This window comes from Carcharhinus amblyrhynchos, chromosome 27 (assembly GCF_965287045.1).
Source record: "Carcharhinus amblyrhynchos chromosome 27, sCarAmb.v2.hapA, whole genome shotgun sequence".
NCBI classification, from domain to species: domain Eukaryota; kingdom Metazoa; phylum Chordata; class Chondrichthyes; order Carcharhiniformes; family Carcharhinidae; genus Carcharhinus; species Carcharhinus amblyrhynchos.
The window spans coordinates 40,512,066-40,535,032 of NC_137350.1; the positions used below are offsets into that span (position 1 = coordinate 40,512,066).

Below are 22,967 nucleotides of genomic sequence, written 5' to 3' on the forward strand. Positions count from 1 at the left end.
GGCCAGGCGGACAAGGAGAAAACAGCCAGTTACAGAGCAATTTAACCAAGGAAGCTCATGTGACCAGAATGTGATGGAAGATCTTGGAGGTATGGAGCCAGAAGGAGGTTACGGAGATCGGGAGGGACAAGGATGAGTATTTGCAAATCAAGGTGTCGATTGGTCAGCAAGCAGAGGGGTGATGAGGGAGAGGGATCTGGGATTGATTAGCAGGGTCTGGTCTGTGGCTCATTGAGCTGATGAGCTGAGCTCGAGGACAGGACTTCACAATGACATCAGCCTTTTGTGAACCTGTTCAGGAAACATTATTTATGGATAAATGGTCTTATCTGAGGAAGTGCCAGTTTGGTGGTCATGTTCAGGGTTATGCTGGCAGATGGAATTAACTGGGAGTTCAAGTGTTTCTCATGTGTCAGTACAGACTCAATGGGCCGAAGGGCCTCTTCTGCACTGTCTGATTCTATGATTCGCCAAAGCAAAGTTAAAGCAGGGTAAAACTCCCTCTTTGTGTTTGTGGTAAAGTTCTAACACGCACTGAATTTCCAGTAAATCCCCAGTGTGTGACATTCCCAGCGATTGTGTGTCACCCAGGTGAGGAAATCTGCAACTGTCCCCAACTAATTTCACAGTAACTTCCATAAAGTCCATAAATCACTACAGCGCAAAGGGAGGCCATTCGGCCCATCGAGTCTGCACTGGCCACAATCCCCAGGCCGTATCCCCATAACCCCATGCATTTACCCTCCAAGTGCCCCTGACATTAGGGTTAATTTAGCATGGCCAATCAACCCAAGTGTGGAGTGTGGGAGGGACTCGGAGCGCTTGGAGGAAACCCACGCAGACACGGAGAGAACATGCAAACTCCACACTGACAGTGACCCGAGACCAGATTTGAACCCGGGTCCCCGGCGCTGTGAGGCAGCAGCACTAACCACTCTGCCACCGTACCACCCAATGCAGTATTATTACATAAGTGTTTTAATGACCCTTCATTGCAGTGTTAATGTAAGCCTTACTTGTGACGAATAAATAAAGTTTACTTTTACTTTGACGTCAGTTATATTCCTAACCGTATCACTCAGCCATGTGTAAACTTCAGATATCGCATTGCCTTTTTCATCAGCTGATCGGGAAGTCCCTCGAATCGCTCACCTCCCTCCCTATCTCCCTCCCTCACTCGCTCTGCCTCATTTCATTAACCTTCAGCTTGTCAGAGGATGACAGTGCTGAGTTCACACACGTGGTGAACAGCTCACAGCAGAAGCTACGTTCCACAGCCTGCACTTGAAAAGTGACAGACGGAGAGAAATCAACATTCTTACATTTCCTGACGTGTTTTCACCAGATTTCACCAGATCACATCTAAGGACAGAAACTGAGACTTCCTCCGTGTGACCGAGACTTCACTGACATTTTGCAGCTTTTACTGAAATAACCATGGCTGGACCCAGGGGTAAGTACACACTGTCGTTTCTCTGAGTGTGAGCAGATATTTGACCTGTCTGTCTCATTGGGAGAGTCTTATTAGAAAATACCTATAAATTCTCAAGCACAGGATATAGACAACAGGAGGAGAGGCAAGCTGGGAGGGAAGGTCGAGATGTGATTTCATTATTAAAAGCAAATTACTGCAGATGCTGGAATCTGAAATCAAAAGAGAAAATGCTGGAAAATCTCAGCAGGTCTGGCAGCATCTGTAAGGAGAGAAAAGAGCTGACATTTTGAGTTCAGATGACCTTTTGTCAAAGGTTTTGTTGTTGTTATGTGACCACCAGTTATGGGAGGCGTAACCTCAGGATGTTCTGTCTACATGGAAAACCAGCATTGTAAATGTCAACATAGGAAGTTATAACTGGAAAATATTGACAGCAAACCTGTGCAGAACTTTGATTGTTAATATTGTTATAAATTATGTTGACTGATGTTCAAATCAAATGTGAAATAAAGTGTGGACAAAATGCATCACTTTAAAATGGGAATTAAATTAGAATTTCCTCAACATGTCCTAACTCCTTACCCAGCTGAATGTTACATTTGTTCTGGATTCTCAGTGTTTGTCACTGGAGATCAGTAAATAATGGCAAGCTTTCCTTTTTTGCTGGCTGGGCCAGCATTTATTACCTGTCCCTAATTTCCCCTTGAGAAGGTGATGGTGAGCTGCATTCTTGAAACACTGCAGTCCATGTGGTGTGGGTACACCCATAGTGCTGTTAGGGAGGAAATTCCCGGATTTTTGACCCATGACAGGGAAGGAACGGCGATATATTTCCAAGTCAGGATGGCGAGTGACTTGGAGGGGAACTGGCAGGTGGGGGTGTTCCCAGGTATCTGCTGCTGTTGTCCTTCTGGATGGTCAAACTTGTAAGTTTGGAAAATGCTGTTAAGGAAGCTTTGGTGAGTTCCTGAAATGCATCTTGTAGATGGTGCACACGGCCGTTATTGTGTAGAAGAGAGTGAATGTTGAAAGGGGTGGGTGGGGTTCCAATCAAGAGGGCTGGATGGTGTTGAGCTTCTCGAATTGTTGGAGCTGCGTCCATCCAGGCAAGTGGGGCATATTCCTGACATGGTGGACAGGTTTCGGGGAGTCAGGAGGTGAGTTACTCACTACAGAAGTGTCAGGCTGGATTGTTGTGGATTCGGGAAGACACTGCAGATTATAAAAATGGAAGATGGAATCTGGATACAGTGATCCTGCCTCCATTCCCAACAGATCCCATTTTTTGCCAATGTGTGGAAGAGGGGAAGTATGATTCACACAAACTTGGCAGTTTTAACTTTGTCTTGGTTATGGGATATTCTCCGATATTGGAAAGGTCAGGAGAAGCGGTACTGAAACAGCTGATGGCAGTGCTGGCTTTCTCCACCATGTTCAGTTACAATGAAAAAATCTTCAAGTCACGGGCCCCCTGCGTACTACCGGAGAGACTGACTCTGATTCACCAACTCCAACAGTCAATCAGGCCTTTGAAAACCCAGCCACACAGCCAGCAATCCGGTTCACCCAGCTACCCCCTCCTTCCCCCCGCCCCACCCTGGCACTACCCTGCATTAAGCTGGCATTAGCTGTGCATGGCCCTCTCCTCTGAGCACTGCACTCACAGGGATGTCTGTTCTCCAGGCACATGCCTTTGGAGACCAGGCATGCTTTATACTGTTCTAACAGCATGCTGCCATGGATTTGGGTTGGGGGGGTGGTGGTAGTTTGGAAGGGGGGTGGGATGAAGGCGGGGGGATGGACGAGGGTGATGATTCCAGCGTATGGGTCTGATAACTGCATAATAATTTATGATGATAAGGTCCCTAACATGGACCATTTGGAATTGCAGCCTGACACTGACAAGGGGACAATCGCATCAGGCTTTCACTTTGTTGTAAAATGCAGCTTTGGACTTCTCACAATATTTTCTTGCTGAAACTCCTCCGTCTGAATGGAAACTGAAGATCCTGGTTCTGACATCCCACAGACTCTATTTTCACTGCTTCAGGGATTCTAAGCTCCGGTGAGGGAGCCTTGACTGAGTAATTGTAAACGTTTATGAAGGTTGGATTAGGTCTGTTTAAGTGTCCCAATCTGAAGTCTTCTAAATCTCCTGCTCTTTAAACTTTGAAAAAAAAACAGACTTATTGAAAAGAGCATTGAAGAAAACACCATCTGTTAGATTATTTTGATTGACAGGCCATCGAATGTAGGTTAGAAAAAACATGACACACCATTTCCTCAATTTTAATAAAAATCTATGTTGAGATTTCCCAAGGGCTATGCATATGTTGTTATAAATGTTTGGCTGAGTTTCAAAATATAATTATCATAGCAGGGGGTTCTGAATTCACAGTTTAATTGACAGTTTAAACACGCTATTAAAGGACTTGTTTGTTTTGTTCGCCTTGACTCTCGCCTGCCCCTGTAGCTGCCTACAATAAGGTTTCGAATCAGCATGCCCAACTCAATCCCACCTCAACTACCACCCATCCCCTCCCCTAATGAGGTGAAAAGTAGGTCTATTTGGACCCTTTAAACGAAGGAGTATCTGCTAGTAGGGAGGCTTACCAAGTTGAGCTAAACACCTTAGTACAAAAATCTGGCTCTGAATCTCTGACCTGCTTTCAGAGCCACAGTACTTCGACTGGTCTGGTTCAGCTTCTGGTCAATGTTAATTCCCTACCTATTGATAGTGGGGGATTCTGTGATGTTAATGCCACTGAGTGTGAATGGGTGGTAGTTGGATTCTCTCTTGTTGGAGATGGTCAAGGCCTGGTACTTCTGTGGTGTGAATGTTATTTAATATGTATCAGCCTCATTCAGAGTATTGTCCAGATCTTGCTGCATTTGGACATGGAGTGCTTCAGTATCTGAGGATTGTGAATGGTGCTGAACATTGTGCAATCATCGGCGAACATCCCCACTTCTGACCTTATGATGGAGGGAAGGTCATTGATGAAGCAGCTGAAGATGGTTGGATCTAGGACACTGCCCTGAGAGACTCCTCTGGTGATGTCCTGGAACTGAGACGACTGACTTGCCACAACCACAACCATCTATTTCTGTTCTAAGGCATCAAATTTTACTTGCTGTTAAGTGAAAACCTAAGTTCACTCATAGGTCAATTCAGAGATATTCTGGTTCCAGGCTTATCCCGGTGAATTCTTTTAAATCTTTTTGTTATTTTCTTCAAAGTGTGATGTGACTGGCTGTGTGTGCCACTTCAGAACACTTAGAGAAATGGGATGAACAGAAGGGATTCTCTGGATATCGCAGTGTGTCTCCTGAAGACCAGCTCAGGCCGTTTGCAGCTACCAGGAATGATAAACTGTCTCACTGAGTGAGGGACATAAAAGTTAGCAGCAGTGAATCAGTGATTCATAAAACATTCAGTCATATCGACCTTTCTAGAAATATCTGTCAGATAACAAATTCAAAGAAGTGCCCACACACATGCAAAGTCATTGAGTGAGATAGAGATAGACAGAGATAGATAAAAAGGGGATCAGGAGTTATGTGGAAAAGGCAGGAGAATGGGGATGAGAAAAATATCAGCCATGAGTGAATGATGGAGCAGACTCGATGGACCGAGTGGCCTCATTCTGCTCCTATGTCTTATGGTCTGAATGGCACTTTGATGATTTATGCTTCCTCAGCATTGAGAATGGAATTGAAAGGAATATTCAATCAAACAGGAGGTCAAACATCCACAACATTTCAGAGCTGCAGTGAGAAAGGCTGGACGAGTTTCTTCTGGGGAACTTTTCCTAGGAACCTGGGAATTCCTGAGCGACAGCTGCTCATTCCCAGTCACGGAGCTTTTATTCATTATATCCTAACACTCCGCACGTGCAAAGAGGGAGCCTGTGCTGTTAATTGGTAAATTCTCCAGGCATTTTGTATCGACTGAGTAGATAATGAAACTTGACTTTGTGGTTAGACAGTTTGCATGGCTTTGTAGCAGAAAGTAAGCAACATGAATGACTAATTGCTCTCTACACCTTGCCTGATCTTTAGTCAGGGACGGCGCGCGCTGATGAAAGTGAGAGTGTCGCCTGATTCTCAGTCATGGTATTTATCTGAAAAATTCTTATAAATCCTCAACTGGGAGAGTCCCAGAAATACAAATATGAATAATAACCAAACTCTCTGGCCCAGTATTGATCTGAACCCTGAACCTCAAACTGCAGACCAATCCTGCAAACCCCCGATCCAGCCTCAAGCTTCCACCTCTACTCACTGCTCTAGCTACTGTTCAACCTCGAATCTCATAGAAACACAGAAGATAGGAGCAGGAGGAGGCCATTCAGCCCTTTGAGCCTGCTCTACCATTCATTACAATCGTGGCTGATCATCCAACTCAATAGCCTAATCCAGCTTTCTCCCCATAACCTTTGATCCCGTTCACTCCAAGTTCTATATCCAGCTGCCTCTTGAGTACAGCTCGCCTCAGCAATTCCCAAGTGATGTCTCTAGCTGTAAGTTTTTAACTGTTTCTAGATAACCCTCCAATATCTCACCACCACTTTGAGATTGAAGAGAACTGTCCTCCCCATTGGTCCACCACTCAGTTATAGCCATAGCAGGACCTGAATTGGCTTCGCTTTCTGTTGCTGGACCATTACCTCTGAATCCCTCTGCCTTCTCCCTGTCTACATTCAGCCACATCATCTCTGTCAGCTCTGAGTTGTCCAACTGTCCATCAGAGATAGAAGATGAATGGCCAGCAGGTCGGGCGGTTTGTGTGGAGAGAGAAGCAGAGTTGAATTGGGCTGATGGTGTCCATCCAGGACAGGTTAGAGATGTGATGGGCGGGTTTGAACAAATTGGAAGGGGGAAATGGGGAGGAGAGAACAAAAGGGGAAGGTTAACGATAGGGTGAAACACAGCAGAGGTTAAAGGTCAAAAGGGAGATGATGAAAAGCAAAAGGAAATGGTAATGGGTCAAATCCAAAAACAACCAGTGGTTTGAGAGGAGGTGTTATTATTGTTACAAACAGCTGTCTGAAGAAACTCAGGGTGATGATGCAATCTGATCGAACTCACTGTGGAGTCAGAAGGTTACAAGGTGCTTCTTCGAAAGGTGAGCTGATGTCTCACAATTTATGTGGAGGTTCAGTGGAAAGTGGAGGATGCAGATATCAGAGTCTGAGTGCGACAGCGAATGAAAACGCTGGATAATCAGATACTCGGGGTCATTGGACTGAACGGAGGTGCTACACCAAGCGGTCAGCCAATCAGCATTGGCCTCCCTAGTGTAGAAGAACAAATATTAAATGGAAAAGGGACCAAAACCTTTCGGCTTAGACTGGAAGGGAGGCCCGGGGCCTGGCACAGTGGGAAGAATGATCCAATAGCTTTTATCTGACACCCAATCCGGATGTCTTATACCTTTCTTCAGTGAAATATTGGAGAAACTGAAGCCATTTCTTTATTTATGGGAATAAAATCCAATCCTTCACCAACTCCATCCCTCTCAGTCACAGCGTGACACTGGATCAGACTGTCTGTGACATAGAACCAGAACCTTGGTGCCCTCTTTGCAATGAATTCAATTTCTGATCTCATATCCCCTTAATCAGCAAGGCCCATCTATTCCCCTCCTGTAACCCTGCCCCTGCCATTGCCCCTGTTCCTGCCCCCCCCTGCCTTTTCTCAGCCCCTGCCCCTGCTCTGCCCCTCCCTGCCCCTGCTTCTGCTCCTCTCCCCACCCTCTCCCTGCCCACCCTCTCCCTCCCCTCCTCCCCGCCCCTCCTCCCTGCCCACCTCCCCGCCCCCCGCCCCCATCTCCCCGCCCCCCCCTCCCTGCCCACCTCCCCGCCCCCCCGCCCCCATCTCCCCGCCCCCCCCTCCCTGCCCCCCCTCCCTGCCCCTCCTCCCCACCCCCCTCCCTGCCCCCCTCCCTGCCCCCCACCTCCCTGCCCCCACCTCCCTGCCCACCTCCCGCCCCACCTCCCGCCCCTCCCCCCCGCCCCCCCCCTCCCTGCCCCCCCCGCCCACCTCCTGCCCCTCCTCCCCGCCCCCCCCTCCCTGCCCCCCTCCCCGCCCCCCCGCCCCCTCCCTACCCTCCTCCCCGCCCCTCCTCCCCGCCCCCCCTCCCCGCACCCCCCCTCCCTGCCCCCCCTCCCTGCCTCAATTCACCTGCTGCTGACATTCTGATCCAACCTTTAGATTTGACTGTGAATGGACAGCTGGCCAGGCTCCATCCTCCTCTCTGTGTAAACCAGACTCATTTAAAACACTACTGCCTCTCTCCTAGCTCACTCCAGCTCATCCATCAATCCCTGTGGTCAGTGACCCACACTGAGCTTTGTCGAGCAACCCCTCGATTTCAAAATTCTAGTTCATGCTCCCAGGTCCCTCCATGGTCTCACCTCTCCTCATCTCTGATTTCCTGCAGCTCTGGAACCTGATACCAGCTTCTAGTCCATTTCCCCCCACTCTCCATCCAAACCCTTCACCCAGCGTAGGTCACCAGCTAGTTCCTACACTCTGTCACCCTACGCTAGACTCCTCTGCCTCGCTACACCGTTTCCCTCCTTTAATCTCCTCATACACATTTGAATCCCATTTATTCACAGCCCACACTCAGATAGTAAATGGAGAATTTAGGTCAGAGGGCTGCATTCAATCCTTCTCTCTCCATGGGGTAAAGTCAGTGTGAAAGGTGTGAGAAAGTGTATCCATTGACCAACAAGAGAGAGTTTCCCATTATTGACAAAGAACTCTGTAATATTTTACTCTATTCTTGTTCCCTTTCTCTCATTCTCTCTTTTATCGATTCTTCTCTCGTATCTAGTTCGTTCTACTTGTCTCTCATTTTATCTCCTCCATTTCAGAGTTCCCCTCACCTCCAAATAGTGGGGAGGGTTCAGCTGTATGGAGAATTAGAAAATCAAAATAAAAGGAGGGTGGAAGTGCAGGTTAACGGAGCTGAGGGCTCAGGAGAGGTTAGTAACGTTTCTAGACCACATAATAAAACAGAGACTATAGAAAGTGACAGGAATCTAACCTCAGGCAGAGCAAAAAAGGTGACATGTATGAGGCGGGAAGTGGTCAATGCAGGATTAAGAATGTTGTACCGAAATGTGCACAGTATACAGAACAAGATAAATCAGCTTGTTGTACACATGTGGGCATCGCAGAGACGTGGCTGCAAAGGGATCAGGGCTGGGATCTAAATATCCAAGGATATGTGTCCTATCGGACGGACAGGCAGATGGGCAAAGGGAGCATTGTTAGGAAGGAATGAAGTTAAATCGATAGCAAGAAGTGACATAGGATCAGAAGGCACAGAATCTCACAGAATTGAGGAATCACAAAGAACAAAATCAGCCCGGGAAACAGGCCCTTCGGCCCAACGAGCCCACGCCGCCATCTCAACACCACCAGTCCCCCTCTCCACCCGCGACCCCTGTCTAATGTTTTATGGCCATCCAGATTGAGGGAATCTGATTTAGGGACAATTTATTCCTGCCAATCAGCCTAACAGCACATCTTTGGGGTGTGGGAGGAAACCGGAGCACCTGGAGAAAACCCACGCAAGCACGGGGAGAATGCGCAAACTCCCACAGACACTGGCCCAAATCCATGTGTCTGCACAGCAATCAGTGATAGTCACTGAGCTGTCGTCTTGCCCAGTATCTGGTCCAGTTTAGGCACACACTAACCACATGAAGCACTAGGCCAATCTCGAACAACCAAGAGCAGCCCCAGTACGACCCATCGCGTGTATGCCCCTCGTTGGACAACAAGACGGACCGACTTAAAACCTGTGAATGAAAAGAGAAAAACATTATTATCATACCACATCCTTTTACATTACCAGGGACACCCCAATGCTAATGAACCTTATTTAAAACAATCTCCTATATCCACCCATCTCCAACCCACTCATGTGCCTGTCTAAGTTACTCAAAGGTAAAAAGACCCTGATGTTATGTCCACGCCCCCTCGCAGTAGTCAGGATGTTTTAAGAAAGAGATAGATAGGTTCTTGATTAATAAGGGGATCGGAGTTATGGGGAAAAGGCAGGAGAATGAGGATGAGAAAAAAATCAGCCATGATTGTATAGCAGAGTGGATTCAATGGGCTGAGTGGCCTAATTCTGGTCCTATGTCTTATGGTCTCTGATTTCTTTCTCAATCGCCTCCTCAGTTTTTATTTCTATCTGTGATTGAGTCTCTCGCTCTCTCCTTGCCCCTCAATGTCAGTTTGTCTCTCCCTCACCCCTGCCTTTCTCATGCCCTGAATCTCTATTTTTCTCAATCATTTTCCATCTTTCAATCGCTTACATTTTCTATTTCCACTCAATGTTTTATTTTCATTCTTTGGTTCTGCCTTTGACTCATTCTCATTCTGTCCCCATTTCTCATTCTCTGTTTCTTTGTTAATATTGCTTATTCTGTTTTTCTCTTCTCTCCTGTTCCCTTCACAGAATCACAAAATTGTTACAGTCCAGAAGGAAGCCATCCGGCCCATTGTGTCTGCACTAACTCTCCAAATGGACATTATGACTTAGTGTCATCCCCCTGCCTTTTCCCTCTCCCCTGCACATTGGTTCCATTCAAATAATCACCTAATGTCTTCATGAGTGCTTCAATTCTTTATGTCTCTCTGCCACTCCCTCCCATTGTTTTGCTGCTATCTCTTTCATTCCCTCTCTCTTAGTCTTTCCCTCTCTTTGTCTCCCTCTATCATTTTCTCCTTCCTTTTCTTTACCACATTTCTCTTTCAGCCAGAAATCTTTCTAGGTGAAGAGATAGCCAAGGTTTTGGATTTCCCGCAGAGATGCAGTCTCTGCACTATCACTCACTCACCAGGATCTAAATCTTCTGTTTGGAAACTTTGGCTAAACCGGGAATTTTGCCTGAATTTACACAAGTCCCAAATAAAACCCAAGGACATTCTGTGGGTCAGGATTCAGAATGACAAACTGATAAATATTGCAGGCATTATTGCTAAATTTGTAAGGAGATTGGTGCTTTGAGTTTCAAAGCAACTTGATTGATAAAATCACCAGCGTTTAAAGATTTAAACTGTCAGCAAGCCGCTCTTTGCCTGCTGAATCACAGCAAAGGACCCTCAGTATTGCCCTTGCTGCTGGCTGGCTTTTCTGAGCTCCTCAGTTTCAGTCTAACTCCAACACTGAGGATGGTTGGCTCTGACCCTTCATTCTATCTGGTCTAACCCTCTGACACTGCCAGTTCCAAAGTGCAAGCACGCATTGATTTTCACAGATGTCACTCGTAGTTTGGTCTTGCAATTGACCTTACAGATTTCAGAAAGATTAATTGTTGGGTTAAAATTGCCAATTCCTCTCTCATTAGTTTCCCTCTCCATGTTTCTGTGCTCTGGATCAGTGGGCTGCACTTCACTCCCCCCCCACCCTCTCTCCAGCAGGTGGGCACAGGTGGAGGTTGATCCAGTGATCCAGTGATCCAGTGCTGAGGCCACTGTCAGAGGCACAGCCTTTGGATGAACTTTTAAACTGAGGCTCTTTGTGCCCACTGGAATGGGGCACCCAGTGATATGACCGTGAAAAGCCCGGGAACTCTCCCTGGTGTCCTGGAGTTAATATTTATCCCTCAATGTCATCAGTACGCACTTTAACTGAGCATTTGGGTAACTGTTATTTGTGGGGCTTGCTAAGTAAACTGGTTATATTTCTTATCTTCCAGCACATCAGAAGTGCTTCATTAGCTGTGAGGCACTTTCTTTAGGATGTGATAGACACTATATGAATGCAAAATATTTTTTTGCCTCAGAGTTTCTTGAACAAAGGTTATGGCAGTTGACCAGAACAGATTCCTGGTCACATCCTCTCTCCCCTCCTCTCTGCCCAGCTTTTCTCCTTCTCTCAATTCTACAATCTAATCTTATTTTATGCATTCTTGAGGGTGGCACAGTGGTTAGCACTGCTGCCCCACAGCACCAGGGATCCAGGTTCAATTCTGGCTTCAGGTTACTGTCTGTGTGGAGTCTGCATGTTCACCCCAAATCTGCATGGGTTTCCTCTGGGTGCTCCTGTTTCCTCCCACACTCCAAAGATGTGTGGGTTAGGTGGATTACCCACACTAAATTGATCCTAGTGTCAACTTAGGGGAACTAGCAGGGTAAATATGTGAAGTTACAGGAACTGAACCTGGGTGGGATTGTGGTTGGTGCAGACTTGATGGGCCGAATGGCCTCCCTGTGCACTGTAGGGATTCTGTAGAATTTATGGATTTTATATACTCATATTTACGCAGAAAGAGAGGAACAATTCTCCTTACAGAAACCTCCAGGTTAAACCTTTGTTGTAATATTTGCTGGAAAATGCTAAATTGTGAGCTTGGGTGTGTTGCTGTTTAATTCTTGTTGCCAATCTCACAACTCAGTTATTCTTGTTACAGCATCCTGCCGTGCCCTGATTCCCCACTACCCGACAATATCATAATAACTCAGCTCAAGGTCATTTCTGATAAAACTGTCATCAAAACAGTTAAAAACAATTCTCAATAACAAGAACATGACTTGTTTAAGACTTTCTCTGTATGACTGATGGAAAACCCAAATGTTCTGCTCCCAATTCATAGCATCATCAGACAGCACTGAGGCCATTTGGCCCATTGCATTAGTGCTGACCTCTGGAAAGAGTGACCCAATTAATCCCACTCCCCAGCACTTTGCTGCAAATCCTGCAAGGTTTCCTTTCAAATATTTTCCCAATTCTCTTTTGAAAGTTCCTATTGAATCTCTTGCCTTTCAAATTGCAGCAACTCACTCCCTGAAGCAAAGAAGCAGATGTTAGGAACTCGAGCATTGTGGGGAGGTGGTGAGGGTGTTAAGATGGTGCTGGAGGGTGTTGGAAGGGAAGTGCGATGTCTGCCTGCCTCTACGGGAAACTTGCAGAAGCAGGAAGGACAATGTGTGGCCACCCACTGCCCACAGCCAAATGGCCAATTCTTTCACTGAACTGGACAAATAATGGCCGTTTTACAATGAAGCCAGGATTTTACTGCCATTGGCAAGTGGCCCCACTGTGTGGAGATCACAAGGTGTGGAGAACAGTCAGTCTGTGTGTTCCTGGGGGAGGGAATCTCCTTGGCCCCTATGATGATGCACAGACTCTGTTCAAACCATCAAAAATATTAATGAGTATTAAAATTAATTAATAGGAGAAAACTGTACAGAGACCAGCAGGCTACCCGCTGCTCCCTGCACATCTCCTGCCCAAGAGAGAGCACCACCCCAGAGGTGATTCCCTTCTCTAACTCCTAGCTGGGCCCTCCAAGCCAGGTGACCCTTATTTTACCTTAAAGGGTCACCCCAGTTAGACCAAAGGGCCTGTTTCCATGCTGTAAACCTCTGTGACTCTAATCACCACAAACCATCCCAGCCATCAAGGCTGCCACCCTGGCCATACTGGCAGTGCAGCTGGAGGGTTCACCCTTCAATGCCAGCTCCTGTCTGCCAAGGGGTGGCACCCTCTCTGCCATGCCCACCTCAGTGGGTGACCTTGTCAAAGCTGCTGAGTTATTGGCCCTCTGACTGGGCCAGCAGTTTGGAGGGGTGGACCGCCACTCGGATGCCAACAGCACCATGGCCTGTCCGAGACCAGGATCCCCTTCTGATACTGACTGGGATTTCCTGATTGGAGGTAAAATTCAGCCCAATATTCCCTTGTGAAGCTTCTGGTTCTTTTGCTGCTGGCCTAAATCAGTGTCCTCTGGTCAGCAACAGCTTCTCCTTATCCAGTCCACAGCTGGAATTCTGCGGTTCCCCCCCTCGGTGCTTTTCCACCAACCCCCCCCCCCCCCCACCCCCCCCACCCCCACACCTGGTTGGTACAGCGCTATGTAAACCTCCATCCAGTGGAGAGTGATATCCCAGTGGGCAGGAGGGACTGGAAAACCCTGGGCCAGCTTCCAATTTCTGAAACTGGTGCCTAAACAAACAAGAATGATCAGGTTCTGTCCACACTGCTGTGAAAGGTGCTTTATAAATGCAGGACTTTCTTTCAAAAGCATTAATGAAAACAGTGACAGGGAAACAGCAAAGTTACTGCTGATTCCATCTCAAAGACATTTCAAGAAAGTGTACGTTTGTGAAAGGAAACTATCCGATCATCATCATTCCATTCAGAGGGAGAAACATGGCTTTATCCTGACAGCCATCTCTCTCCATCAGTAACATAGCTCAAACACGTTGCGAATACTGTCAGATTTCTTCAGTGTGATTACTCAACACACTTCAGGACTTTGTTCTGCATCCCCCACACAAACCTCGCTAATGTCTGGATTTGCTGGTGATCAGATAAGCATCTAACTTGAACCGCTATCTTAGTGCGTACACCTGCACATTTCTCTTCCAGTCTGCGGTTCGCTTGTGGGGGAGTCAAGGAAAGGTTTGAACTCTTTGAAAATTTAAAGTTTATTTAGTGTCACAAGCAAGGCTTACATTAACACTGCATTTAAGTTATTGTGAAAATCCCCTAGTCGCCACACTCCAGCACCCATTCAGGTACACTGAGGGAGAATTTAGCGTGGCCAATGCAGCTAACCGGCATGTCATCTGGATTATGGGAGGAAACCCATGCAGACACAGGGAGAACATGCAAACGGCACACATGCAGTGACCCAAGCTGGAGATTGAACCCAGGTCCTGGCATTGCGAGACAGCAGTGCTCACCACTGTGCCATATCAAAGGCCAGACACAAGCAGAGTAGTCCCAGGACAGGTTGGTGGACAGGTGACCCTCCCTGATGTGTCTTCACCGCACCAACTTGTCTTGTTCTACAATTTTTAAAAGCTTTACCAAAAAAAACTTGTCAATTTCAGTTCTGAAACTTTCAAGGTGCCACTCTCGGCAGCATTCTGTAGATTCGCAGTGTCCTCTGTCTCCTGTCAGCGCATAGCCTGCTTCTGCTCCTAGTTCTTATGTTCTTAACACCTCTCAAGCGCCTGGTTCCAATAAGATTCTGCCCCCTCTCTCGCTTTTTCTTCACATTATTTATTTGCTTGAATACCTTGCTGGAGCGCACTGAGATGGAGGCCAGTGAGATAAACCCTTTAGCAATGTGTCCAACTATGACTGGGAATCCCGGCTGAGATTTAGACACTGCTCAAGGCTGCAGAGAAAACTGTAGAGTCCAGGGCAATCAATACAACATTCACTTTGATATATTTCAGACACAGTGGAGAAGTCTTTGGTCTTTTTTTGTTCCAAATACTAAAGAGCAGAGGGGCTGTGCTGCCTCTGATAACTCAGGGAGATCAGGACAGGAACAAATTGATGAGTTAACCAGACAGTTAACCCCTCTCACTCTGCTTCTCTTCATTCAGCTTCCATTCTGCAAACCTTCCTCAGTCTGGGCATCGTGTGTCAGGTGAGTAACGAGTTTTTTTTTGATGTTTAAATAGTGACAGAGATAAGATAGCGACTGATCCCAGTATGGGTCAAAACTGCAATGGGGGGACTTTACTCTGTATCTAACCCCATGCTGTACCTGTCCTGGGAGTGTTTGATGGGGGACAGTGTAGAGGGAGCTTTACTCTGTATCTAACCCTGTGCTGTACCTGTCCTGGGAGTGTTTGATGGGGGACAGTGTAGAGGGAGCTTTACTCTGTATCTAACCCTGTGCTGTACCTGTCCTGGGAGTGTTTGATGGGGACAGTGTAGAGGGAGCTTTACTCTGTATCTAACCCCGTGCTGTACCTGTCCTGGGAGTGTTTGATGGGGGACAGTGTAGAGGGAGCTTTACTCTGTATCTAACCCTGTGCTGTACCTGTCCTGGGAGTGTTTGATGGGGGACAGTGTAGAGGGAGCTTTACTCTGTATCTAACCCCGTGCTGTACCTGTCCTGGGAGTGTTTGATGGGTGACAGTGTAGAGGGAGCTTTACTCTGTATCTAACCCCGTGCTGTACCTGTCCTGGGAGTGTTTGATGGGGGAACAGTGTAGAGGGAGTTTTACTCAGTGGGGGAGTGGCACTGTTGATCAGGGATAGTGTCACGGCTGTAGAAAAGGTGGAGGCCATGGGGGGATTGTCTACGGAGTCTCTGTGGGTGGAAGTTCAGAATAGGAAAGGGTCGAAAACTTTGCTGGGTATTTTCTATAGGCCGCCCAATAGTGACAGGGAAGTTGAAGAACGGATAGGGAAACAGGTCCTGGAGAGATGTAGTAATAACAGAGTTGTCGTGATGGGAGACTTTAATTTCCCAAACATTGATTGGAATATCCCTAGGGTAAGGGGTTTGGATGGGGAGGAGTTTGTTAGGTGTGTTCAGGAGGGTTTCCTGACACAGTATTTGGATAAACCTACAAGAGGAGAGGCTGTACTTGATCTGGTATTGGGTAATGAACCTGGACAGGTGTTGGATCTCTCAGTGGGAGAACATCTTGGGGATAGTGATCATAACTGTATCTCCTTTACGCTAGCATTGGAGAGAGATAGGATCAGGCAAGTTAGGAAAGCGTTTATCTGGAGTAAGGGGAAATACGAAGCCATCAGGCAGGAAATTAGATGAGTAAATTGGAAGGAGGTATTCTCAGGAAAAAGTACCGAAGTAAGGTTGCAGATTTTCAAGGAATGTTTGTCTAGAGTTCTGCACGACAACGTTCCGATGAGACAGGGAGGTTTTGGTAGGTTACGGGAACCGTGGTGCTCAAAAGTTGTAATGAACCTAGTCAAAATGAAAAGTAAAGTGTACAAAAGGTTCAGAGAGCTAGGAGATGTTAGGGATCTGGAGGAGTGTACGGGTTGTAGGAAGGAACTTAAGAAGGAAACTAGGAGAGCCAGAAGGGGTCATGAGAAGGCCTTGGCAGGTAAGATTAAGGAGAGCCCTAGGGCATTCTACAAATATATGAAGAGTAAAAGGATGAGATGTGAAGGAATAGGAACTATAAAATGTGAAGGTGGGAAAGTTTGTACAGAACTGGCAGAAATAGCAGAGGTGCTTAATGAATACTTTACCTCGGTATTCATGGTGGAAAATGATCTGGGTGGTTGTACTGCAGGCTTGCGGCGGACTGAAAAGATTGAGTATGTGGACATTAAGAAAGAGGATGTGTTGGAAATTTTGAATAGCATCAAGATAGATAATTCGCCGGGACCAGATGGGATGTACCCCAGGTTACTGTGGGAGGCGAGGGAAGAGATTGCAGAACCTCTGGCGATGATCTTTGCATCATCGATGGAGATGGGAGAGGTTCCAAAGGATTGGAGGATTGCGGATGTGGTTCCTATATTCAAGAAAGGGAACAGAGATAGCCCAGGAAATTATAGACTAGTGAGTCTAACTTCAGTGGTTGGTAAGTTGATGGAGAAGATACCGAGAGACAGGATTTATGAACATTTGGAGAGGTATAGTATGATCAAAAATAGTCAGCACGGTTTTGTCAAAGGCAGATCATGCCTCATGAGCCTGGCTGAATTTTTTGAAGATGTGACTAAACACATTGACGAAGAAAGAACGGTAGATGTGGTTTATATGGACTTCTGCAAGACATTCAATAAAGTCTCCCATGCAAGGCTTATTGAGAAAGTGAGGGGGCATGGGATCTAAGGGGTCATTGCTTTGTGGATCCAGAACTGGCTTGCCCACAAAAGGCAAAGAGTAGTTGTAGATGGGTCTTTTTCTGCTTGGAGGTCGGTCACCAGTGGAGTGCCCCAGGGATCTGTTCTGGGATCCTTGCTCTTTGTGATTTTTATAAATGACCTGGATGAGGAAGTGGAGGGATGGATTGGTAAGTTTGCCGATGACACGAAGGTTGGAGGTGTTGTGGATAGCGTGGAGGGATGTCAGAAGTTGCAACAAGACATAGATAGGATACAAGACTGGGCCGAGAAGTGCAGGTGGACCTCAACCCAGATAAATGTGTGGTGGTTCATTTTGGCAGGACCAATGGGATGAAGGAATATAATATTCAGGGTAAGACTCTTAGCAGTGTGGAAGATCAGAAGGATCTTGGGGCCTGGGTTCATAGGATTCTCAAATTGGCCTCGCAGGTAGAGGATGTGGTTAAGAAGGCGTATGGTGTACTAGCCTTCATCAATCGAGGAATTGAGTTTAGGAGGGTGTGAGATAGTGTGTGTGCATATGTGCAATAGTGTGTGTGAGGGTGTGAAATCGTGTGTGTGTGAGTATGTGAGATATTTCATGTTACAACTGTACAAAACTCTGGTGCGGCCGCACTTGGAGTATTGCGTACAGTTCTGGTCGCCGCATTATAAGAAAGATGTGGAGGAGATAATGCTGCCTCTGTATAAGACCCTGATCAGACCCCACTTGGAGTACTGTGCTCAGTTCTGATCGCCTCATTACAGGAAGGATGTGGAAGCCATAGAAAGGGTGCAGAGGAGATTTACAAGGATGTTGCTTGGATTGGGAGGCATGCCTTATGAGGATAGCTTGAGAGAGCTCGGTCTTTTCTCCTTAGAGAGACGAAGGATGAGGGGTGACCTGACAGAGGCGTATAAGATGATGAGAGGTATTGATCGAGTGGATTCTCAGAGGCTTTTTCCCAGGGCTGAAATGGCTGCCACAAAAGGACACAGGTTTAGAGCGCTGGGGAGTAGGTACAGAGGAGATGTCAGGGGAAAGATTGGGATTGTGCACGGCAGTGGGCAGAGGCACTGGCACCTTGCCTGGGAATATTGGATGTGGATTTGCGATAGATGGAGGTACTCATTATTGGGAGGGAGGAGGGCAGAGGGATTGATGTGAATGAGGCGGCAGCGATGGGCAGAGTGCACTGGTGGTGAGTCTACCCCAGAGGCGGATCAGTCTCAATAGATCAGGAGATCTTCCAGTGAGGGGAGTTTTGGGGGGGAGTTTGGCAGTCGCACTGGGACAGTTTCAGCTGTGTGAACTCGGCTTTTCTCTGTAGTCCGTGGTTTAAATTGAAAAGTGAGGCAGGAAGTGATGCTGAGATTCTAGAACGAGAGACACCTTCACAACACAGGCTGCAACTCAGAAACTGGGGAGCTGTGCAGGAGGGAGGAATGAAGGAGGGTGGATAGAGGCAGGGCTGGTGAGGAGAGGGCTCCATTCAAAACTTCCCAAAAGAAAATCAGCTCCAAATATCATTTTGCAAAAAAAAGCCCCAAAATACTGCAGATGCTGAAATCTGAAACAAACACAGAAGGTGCTGGAAAATCTCAGGGCAAGTAAGATCTATTCGGAGTGAAAACAGGGTTAATGTTTTGAGTCATTTGTCAGGACTAAAGGAAGGGAGAATATGTTGGAGCTGTGAGAGATTGCAACAAGCAGCAACTGGAACAAAACACAGATCACTGAGTGTTGTGGGAGGGAGAGTGTTTAAGATGGGAGTGAAAGGTCAGTTTAAACACACAGGGGGTGATGCCCCCACCCCCATTGCTGGGGAGAAGCAGCGGGCATGGGGCAATGCCAAGGGGCGGGGGGGCATATAGGGTCTGGTGGGTGGGGCCTAATGGGGGCAGGGCCTAGAGGGCAATCGGTGGGGGCGAGGGGATCCCACTGCCTCTCTGCAGTCAGAATCATCGGGCGGGGGGGGGGAGGCCAGCGATTGGGGCAGGCTCGGGGGGGGGGGGGACTCTGCTGAGCTAAGCTGGGGATGGCTGCTGAGGGGGTGCCGGCACTGCGAGGGGAGGCGGAGGGTCCGCCAGCGGTAACTATCGAGGAGGGGGATTTGGGGAGGGGGCAAACTTCAGGCTGGGTCAGAAGGAGAGGTTGGGGTTGGGCCTGGGAATGGTGGGGATAACAGCGATCAGGCCATGGGGGGGTGCGGAGAAACGGCAATGCAGGAGCCGTGGGGCTGGCCTGTGCTCAGGAGGTCAGCAGATAGCGGTCACTGTGCATGTGCCAATATCGGCACCGACAGATCGGCACCGACGGATCGGCACCGACGGATCGGCACCGACGGATCGGCGCGTGCGCAGTGCTCCGCTCAGCGTGCTGGTTTCATACTCTCCAGTGTTTAGGCCCTGACCCCTCAAATTTAATGACATTCGGCCTAGTTGTGTCTGCAGTGCACAGAGTGTGGGAGATTCGTTCCTGAACTCACTCTGAATTCTTCAGTTTTCACACAGATTCAACACTTAGCTTTTTTTTTGGAGAATTCTGTCCATGAATTCTGACTGGGATACAGTCCCACACACACTGACTCTTACTGGGATACAGTCCCACACACACTGACTCTTACTGGGATACAGTCCCACACACACTGACTCTCTCTGGGATACAGTTCCACACACACTGACTCTCACTGGGGTACAGTTCCACACACACTGACTCTCACGGGGATACAGTCCCACACACACTGACTCTCACTGGGATACAGTCCCACACACACTGACTCTCACTGGGATACAGTCCCACACACACTGACTCTCACTGGGATACAGTTCCACACACACTGACTCTCACGGGGATACAGTCCCACACACACTGACTCTCACTGGGATACAGTCCCACACACACTGACTCTCACTGGGATACAGTTCCACACACACTGACTCTCACTGGGATACAGTCCCACACACACTGACTCTGACTGGGATACAGTTCCACACACACTGACTCTGATTGGGATACAGTTCCACACACACTGACTCTCACTGGGATACAGTCCCACACACACTGGCTCTCACTGGGATACAGTTCCACACACACTGACTCTCACTGGGATACAGTCCCACACACACTGACTCTCACTGGGATACAGTTCCACACACACTGACTCTCACTGGGATACAGTCCCACACACACTGACTCTCACTGGGATACAGTTCCACACACACTGACTCTCACTGGGATACAGTCCCACACACACTGACTCTGATTGGGATACAGTCCCACACACACTGACTCTGACTGGGATACAGTTCTACACACACTGACTCTGATTGGGATACAGTTCCACACACACTGACTCTCACTGGTCTGTACGTCATAAGAACATAAGAAATAGGAGCAGGAGTAGGCCATCTAGCCCTTCAAGCCTGCCCCGCCATTCAATAAGATCATGGCTGATCTGTCGTGTCTCAGTTCCACATTCCCGCCCTCTCCCTATAACCCTTAATCCCCTCGCTTATCAAAAACCCATCAACCTGCGTCTTAAAAATATTTAGTGAGGCAGCCTCCACCACTTCAATGGGCAGAGAATTCCAGAGATTCACCACCCTTTGAGTGAAGAAGTTCCTCCTCAACTCCGTTCTAAACCGCCCCCACTTTATCTCGAGGCTGTGCCCCCTAGTCCTACTGTCCTTTCTGAGCGGGAAGAGTCTCTTCACCTCTATCCTATCCATCCCATTCATCATCTTATACGTCTCAATGAGATCTCCCCTCATTCTTCTAAACTCTAACGAGTACAAGCCTAGTTTATTCAGCCTCTCCTCATAGCTCAACCCCCTCAACTCCGGTATCAGCCTAGTAAACCTCCTCTGCACTCCCTCCAGGGCCAAAATATCCCTGTGTAAGTACCTTGCGTAAGTCTATGGGAAGTTGATGAAATTCTTTGAGATATTGTTGTTGGCTCTGATTGGTGGATTTTGATCTTGGCCTGTCACATTGAGCGGGAGGGTTGTGCTTTCTGTGGGTGTTAATTAATCTGATGTATGAATATTTTGAAGAGTCTGTGTTTTCTCTTCCAGCTGAGTTTGTGCACTGAGGAGCCAATGTTAGGGATGACTGCCCCCTTGAGCACTACCTCTGATTATGACTACTCGTCTGTGGAGATGCCTGAGGTGGACTATACCGATTTTGTTGAGCAGTGTCAGAAAGAGGATGTTCGATCTTTCCGCCAAGCCTTCCTTCCTCCCGTGTACGCAGTCATCACCGTGCTGGGCCTTCTGGGAAACAGCCTGGTTGTCATCACCTACATCTACTTCAAGCGGCTGAGGACAATGACTGATGTTTACCTGCTGAACCTGGCTTTAGCTGACCTCCTGTTCCTCTTCACCCTGCCTTTCTGGGCGGTGAGTGTGGTCAAGCAGTGGATCTTTGGCCAGGTGATGTGTAAGGCTGTCTATGTGCTGTACAGGCTCAGTTTCTTCAGTGGGATGCTCTTGCTGATGTGTATCAGCATTGACAGATACTTCTCCATTGTGCGTGCGGCCTCAGCTCACAGACACCGCTCCAAGGCAGTTTACTGCAGTAAGATAGTGTCGGTGTGTGTCTGGGTCTTCTCTCTGCTCCTGTCCGTGCCTGAGCTCCTCTACAGTGACCAGAAGCCCAGTGGCAGCGGGATGCTGTGTAAAATGAACCTGGACAACAGCACGATTGTGTTCACGGCGGGCACACAGTTGGCGGTCGGGTTCTTCATCCCTCTGGTGGTGATGCTTTTCTGCTATTGTGTGATCATCAAAACCCTACTGCTGGCCAGGAATTTTGAGAAGAACAAAGCCATCAAGGTGATTATTGCAGTGGTGCTGGTCTTTCTCTTGTTCCAATTGCCCTATAACAGTGTAATGCTGATAGACACCATCAATGATGTGAATGCCACTGTCACCAACTGCAACTTCAGTAAACAGATGAATGTTGCCATCGATGTGACCAAGAGTTTGGCCTATGTGAGGTGCTGCCTCAACCCTTTCCTGTACGCTTTTATTGGGGTGAAGTTCCGCCACGATTTGCTGAAGCTGATGAAGGAATTGGGCTGTATGAGCAGTGAGAAGCTATTGAAATACACCAGTGTTAAAGCTTGGAACAGCAAGAGAGGCTCCGTTGCTACTGACACTGACAGCACCACCACCTTCTCACCCTGAGGGCTCACCACCAACTCACTCCAGCCTCTCCTCACCTGGACAGTCACACAGAGTGGGACAAAATCCTTCCAAAACAGGGAGAGCTTTCCCTGAAATGTGAACATGTCCTGGAAGCAGCCTAACTTTAGCTTCCTCTCTCATTGAGACAGTAATCCCACCAGCACCATGTCCACAAATCCCTGCTGTACTCACTGACCCATCACTTCCGATTCTAAACCTCCCTGAACACGCAGGAGGATTCATCACTCTCATTAACTCCAGATTTAATCTCAGTGTCTCTATACACTTTGTCAGCTTTCACAGGCTGGCTGTGGGGTTAACAGATTTGGCAACTTGCTGGTGTTACACACTCCGCCTATTTCCTGCGACAGACACTGAATCTCCCTCTCACTGCCCTGCCTAACAATCCAGTATCCGCATCCTGGCCACAAATCTAGTCCAATATCCTTACCAATTAATAATATCCTTCATCAAATATTTCCCAACACACTTTGTCAAATATATTATGTGTCTTCCTTGTTCCAGATAGCTGCTGTATTGTGTCAGCAATCATAAAAAACAGCCCCTCCCCTCAAGCTGCACCATTCTGTGATTCAGTGATATTGGCACAGTCTGATCCAACAATTATCAACTCAACTGTGAGTGAGTGCTTAACCTGAGCCAGTGTGTGTGGGACCCCCAGTGAGAGTCAGTGTGTGTGGGACCCCCAGTGAGAGTCAGTGTGTGTGGGACCCCCAGTGAGAGTCAGTGTGTGTG

At 47.7% G+C, this 22,967-nt stretch overlaps 1 protein-coding gene across 1 annotated transcript; it reads left to right on the top strand.

The window, feature by feature from the left end:
- Positions 1-1,240: 1,240 nt before the first annotated feature.
- Positions 1,241-22,967, top strand: ccr7 (chemokine (C-C motif) receptor 7). The gene is made up of 3 exons (XM_080213414.1): positions 1,241-1,453; positions 14,807-14,850; positions 21,099-22,967. Exons 1-3 carry the CDS (start codon positions 1,438-1,440, stop codon positions 22,209-22,211), a joined length of 1,173 nt encoding a protein of 390 aa, XP_080069540.1. The 5' UTR covers positions 1,241-1,437; the 3' UTR covers positions 22,212-22,967.